General features: G+C 27.9%; 1 protein-coding gene across 1 annotated transcript; it reads right to left on the reverse strand.

The window, feature by feature from the left end:
• Positions 1-136: 136 nt before the first annotated feature.
• On the reverse strand, positions 137-5,035 carry LOC119680406 (T-complex protein 1 subunit eta-like). The gene is made up of 2 exons (XM_038093207.1): positions 4,844-5,035; positions 137-616 (listed from the first exon to the last, which is right to left on the reverse strand). The coding sequence occupies exons 1-2, from the start codon at positions 5,013-5,015 to the stop codon at positions 393-395; spliced, it is 396 nt and encodes a 131-aa protein (XP_037949135.1). The 5' UTR covers positions 5,016-5,035; the 3' UTR covers positions 137-392.
• Positions 5,036-5,640: the final 605 nt, after the last annotated feature.

Consider the following 5,640-nt stretch of genomic DNA (forward strand, 5'->3'; position numbering starts at 1 on the left):
CGTAATTGAAGAATGCAATTGCGAAGTTGCATGTTTAATATGAATCAATTTTTATTTTATAACCTAAACTACTTATTTTACACAGGAGCTGTTTATTTATTATATTTAAGGGCTATTTTGTAAATGAAATAACGTATTTTTTTTTTTTTGGTTTTTTATTAACAAAAGTTTACTGTGAAAATGAGTAAGCGTTAATAAGAAAGTTAGGAAATGCTTATAATTTTTAGATTTTATAGCAAAACTATATGAAACTTAATGTAGAGCGTATTGTGTAATATACGGAAATGACAAAACAAAAAATATGTATTTTGTGTATGTACTTTGTTTAGAATTTGAAGTGCATACGTTTTTTAAATGAATGTGTGGTTAATTGTATAGAATTTATTAACTTTTTACATGGGACGACCCATGCCTCTGCCCATACCCATACCGCCAGCCATAGGAGCATCAGCAGGCTTAGGGCTTTTAATGGTCTCATCAACAGATAATATCATACAGGCAGCTTCAGCAGCAGCAGTCAATGCATTAATTTTAATAATTGATGGCTCCCAAACGCAATTCTCATAGTTGTCAACAATATCTTCTTTAGTAATGTCAACGCCAAACCATTGCCCATCTGAAAAATTAAAAGTTACATTTATATAATTAATAAAGTAATTAAAACAAAATATTTTAATTTTTACATCGCATAATTTATAAAAAAAATGGTGTTTTATTTTAAATTCGCAGATTCTTTAAAAACAATATTCTTTGAATGTGAAGCATAATTTGATGATAATTAATGAAATTTCTTGGGAATTTATGATTGTAATAATGATTGTCATTTCATGAAAAATCTTTTTCATTATTTATATGGGATCATAATATTCTTACATTACTTTTTATTTACTTCTGAAAAAAATTTTAAATATGAAACAAGCTCTGAATAAAAAAAAAATAACAGAGTAAACATAATTTTTCTTTACTTAGGATAAGGACTTATTTTGTTTCTCATTTGAGCATTAAATAGAAGATATATATTTTATTTATTTATAACAGAATATTAGCTAAGAATTAAACTCTAACTGTTTGAACAGTCACAAAGAATGTGATTAGAAGTTAATTTCATTTCAGGCAGAGATGACACTTTATCACCTCAGAGAGATCTATATTCTTTATTATACAAAATATAGTTGTGTGCATTACAAATTTATGAATTTATAAAATAATTTTTAATAGAGGTTTTGAAAAATCGTGAACTACAACAACGAAAATTTTTTTTATATTAATTAAATTTTTTAGTTGTAATTTAACGTCATAACGGAAGTAACTATCTTAATTAATAGAAAATAATATATTTGGTAGAGAGGTTACGAAAAATAGTGAATTACATCAACAAAAATTCTTTTTATATTAATTTAATAAATAGCTTTTTTAGCTGACTATATAGCTGTTTCGAGTAGTGCCAAACACATATTATCAGTGGTCTTGGAATTATTTTTTTATATTGTATTATTCGTAAATAATTTTTTGAGACTGCTAGTACCAGGAATGGAACTCGTATCCTACCAAATTTGAAGCTCAGAGTCAGCGTTAGTCAAATGACCCAAAGCCGTAAAAAGAATTTATTACGAAATACAAGTAATTCGTTTTTTTCGTTATAAGAGATAGTTTCGTTACAGAAGCATTGCGATTGTAGCATTGCCATTGTAATAATAACTTATTTTAACTTACAGTTAAGTTTAAATTAAAGGTTCTAATATAGTCTAATTATATTTATTATATAAAATTAAACATAATAATTATATGTTATTATTTTAACAATAACATATACATATAATCGTTGTTGGATTAATTATATATATACAGAAATAAACATTCAAAATTTTAGCAAACAAAAGAAATATATAAATTTATTTTTAAGTATCAATTATTTAAAAATTGACTATTAAAAATAAATACATATTTAATACTAATTAAAATAAACAATATATAAATAAACAAATTGGATTAATCCATCTGAAATATATAAACATATATATACACATACATATATGTATATGTATAAAGTACATTTAAAAAATTCTATTTTTATAATTTTAAATTTTTGTTTAGTTCACAAATGTTTTCTTTATTATTTAATACTTATGTTTTAAGTTTTGTTTTTATTTTATCTTTAACTTGTTTATTTTTTATTTTATTTTTTTCTTTTCGTTTTGTGCTGTTATTTTATTTCTGTTGTGGCTACGTGACTTTCGTTATAAACAATATTGATAAAAACATTGAATTTGTTCAAAACAAAAAATAATATTTAAAAAGAGAATTATAAAAAATGGCAACCAGTTTTATAAAACGAAAGACGTGTACTTTTAATCTTATTTATAATCATAGTATGGAAAATAATATACATATAATTTATATATATATTTGTATATATAATCATATATTATGTCAAATAAATATGTATGTATATTTATCCCTATTCTTTTTTTAATGGAATAAAGAAAAAAATGCTTTAATATGAATATGAAATAAATTATTAGTGGGGGAAGAGGAAACAAACGTTTTTTATATTGACGTTTTGTTAATATACTACTGTCATATTGACAATAACTTGTATAGAATAAGCATTAAAGAAGTACAATCGTACAATCTTATCAATTTAGACCAATATGGGAGTTGCTACATAAACCAAGAAAGTTTTTATAAATATTATAAACTATCCATGCAATGTTTTACCTCCAATAGTAAGGTGATAGCTAAACAAACATATATGTTTATTTTGAGAACGATACATTTTCTATATATGTACATACATATGTAGAGAATTTACTGACTTTTTATTTTATCTTGTAGAACACAAAATTAATAAAATAATGCGAAATTTGTAATTATTTAGAAAAATGTCAGTGGCAGTCTATATTAGGTCTGTTCTACGAGCTAATCGTAGTAACTTTGAGTAACACTGTGTATACACAAGTGTGTTCCACCGGCAAATTTTCCAGTAAATGAGAGCATCTAAGACAGCGTAACATCCCTGTCGAAATTTGAAAATGCTATACAGACTACTCGTACATTTTATTTAAAGTAAAATTTATGTTGATGTGTGAGCTGTTTTGGCTTGAATTCAAATTTTAGTATTGTTTATTTGCATGGCACTCGTGTTCTCTCCAGACTTTACACAAAGCTGTTTCATGAAAATCTGTGTAAAGAGCGTAATTTGGCATTTTATTTGTGTTACACGCTCTTAGTTTGTACTTTACTTGTGTTTTACTGGAGTTTTACTATAAGTAGCTGGTGGAACAGACTTATTATGGTGGACGTGGTCAATCACCATTCAAGCACCGTGGTCATATAAAAAATTTTGAACAGATGCGCCAAATAATTAATTGAAGATGTCGGATAAATATTAAAGGAACTATAAACACATATTGAATGGAAACCATCTAGTAAATGTCAAGCAAGTGTTCTCTTCCTTCCTTAACCTCCTTTGACTTTTATAGTAGTTCATGAATGAGACTATTATCTGATCAGAATACCTTTTAAACAGTGTGCAGTTGGTTATCGCAATTAATTGGAGAGACGTGAGCAAGACCAATCAGTTGTTTTGTTCTTATGTAATTATGCACACACTATGTTACTGAGTTACTCATATCTAGTGTAAAAGATATGAGTGAGTAGTGGCGAACTTCCTATCCTCATGACAAGTCAATTAACCCGATTAATTTCTTTATTTGATCAAAAGTGATGAATATTATTGCTAATACAAATATATAGAATATATGAAACTATTTCCCAAAATTAATTAATACCATACATAGGTGGTACTTCATGTTGTCAACATATTAAAAAGATTGCTTTATCGGTAATCATAGTCTAACTATAAAATATACAAACTGCGCAAATGACCACTAATCACACAGTGCGATATTTCTAGTTTAATAAACTTTTGCACAGAAACTCATAATTATTCGGCGTGGCACAATATATTGTGCACTCCCAACTGAAAACTGGCCAACACCAAATGTGAATGACCGCAGTTGAACGTGGATATGAAAAATCAACAACATCAACAACATCAACAACAACCAACGGCAAGAATAAACGTCAAAGTATAAATGCCAGCCAAACAATTTAGAAACTAAAAGCACCACACCAAAGTACCCGAACCTAGGCGTTGGCGTGGGCTTTTCAAAAATATTAGAAAAATACTTTGTAAAAAACTATAACTTAAGAAATTTAGAAAATAAGTAAAAACAAAAAATATTAAAAAAAAAACAAAACATGATATAAACGGAAATAGTTTATTTCAAATTTTCAAAATGAAAACTTCATGGTAAGCAACAAAAGTTTGATCAAATTTGTTTGCATAAATGGATTTTCTGCAATGATTTTTTTTTTTTTGTTTTTGTTGGTTTGTAGGCGCTAACACTTAAAGCACTAAATTAAAAAATTTGCGCATAAATGAAAATGTCGGCTAACAATGCCAGCCAACGACATGCCATGCCAGCAACCGAAAAAAGGATTGGTGATTGCCGTTTGCTGATTGCTGAATGCAGCACAAAATGCAATTTTCCAACAGCGAACAATGATTTTCCTTCGAAAATTTGTTACTGTTTTTGACTTGACATAAAACATTTTTTTTATTTATTTTTGAGTGAAAAAAACGCGAACATTTGCAACATTTAATTTTCATCTTTTTTTTAAAACATTATTTATGTGGGTGTTCATTTATAGCAAGAAAAAAAATAATTTTGTTCGCTGCAATCACTTCCCATAACCAAATCCAGTATTAGTGGATTAACATATAGCATTTGTTATTTGTTATTTGTTATTTGTCCATAAAGAACTGCAGTTTACTTACCTTTAGCATGCTTTTGCCTGAGTTTGTTCAATATATTTGTGGCATCAAAGCCAGCATTATCGCACAATTGACGTGGAATCACTTCGAGCGACTTTGCAATGGCCGCAATAAGCAATTGTTCCTTGCCGGCTATGGTGCGCGAGTAGTCACGCAATATTTTCGATAGTTCCATTTCGATAGCGCCACCACCTAAAAACAATAACAAAACATATATAAGTATTAATAATAACGAAAATAAAAGCTTTCAAAAATGTTGCTGTAGACTTCACAATATACAAATTATAATAGCTAGATTTAGTGTAATACACTAAATATATGTTGGTAAGTGAGGAACTGGAAATCGTTAAAGACTTAAGAATCAAAAAAGTTGAACAGTATATATTGTCTAAAGTTCACAATCTTTTTTCAACCATAGATACTCATTCGAATTCAGCACTGAGTACACTTAAACCAACAGTAACTTTATTGCCTCTGGTAGATATGCTGAACTAATTATACTGTTTAATTATACTGTAAAAATATTCAGATGCAACACCAATTTGTAGTAGAACCTCAAGGACTGAAAGGCATTTAAACAGTATATAAAAATGAATTGCAGTATTCTAAGACGTATTATTATTTCAAAAATACGTCGTATAAAACCATTTCCTAAGGGAAGACTCAACGATATGCTGACATCTGTATGCAATCTGGCCATGTTCCCATAAAGATATCAGCTACCCCGTAAAGATATCAGTCTTTTGGTAGGTTTACTTACAGATCACTGTAAACTAGGAAACCATGCTAGAAGATTAGAT

Source organism: Teleopsis dalmanni, chromosome 2 (genome assembly GCF_002237135.1).
Source record: "Teleopsis dalmanni isolate 2A chromosome 2, ASM223713v2, whole genome shotgun sequence".
Lineage (NCBI taxonomy): Eukaryota > Metazoa > Arthropoda > Insecta > Diptera > Diopsidae > Teleopsis > Teleopsis dalmanni.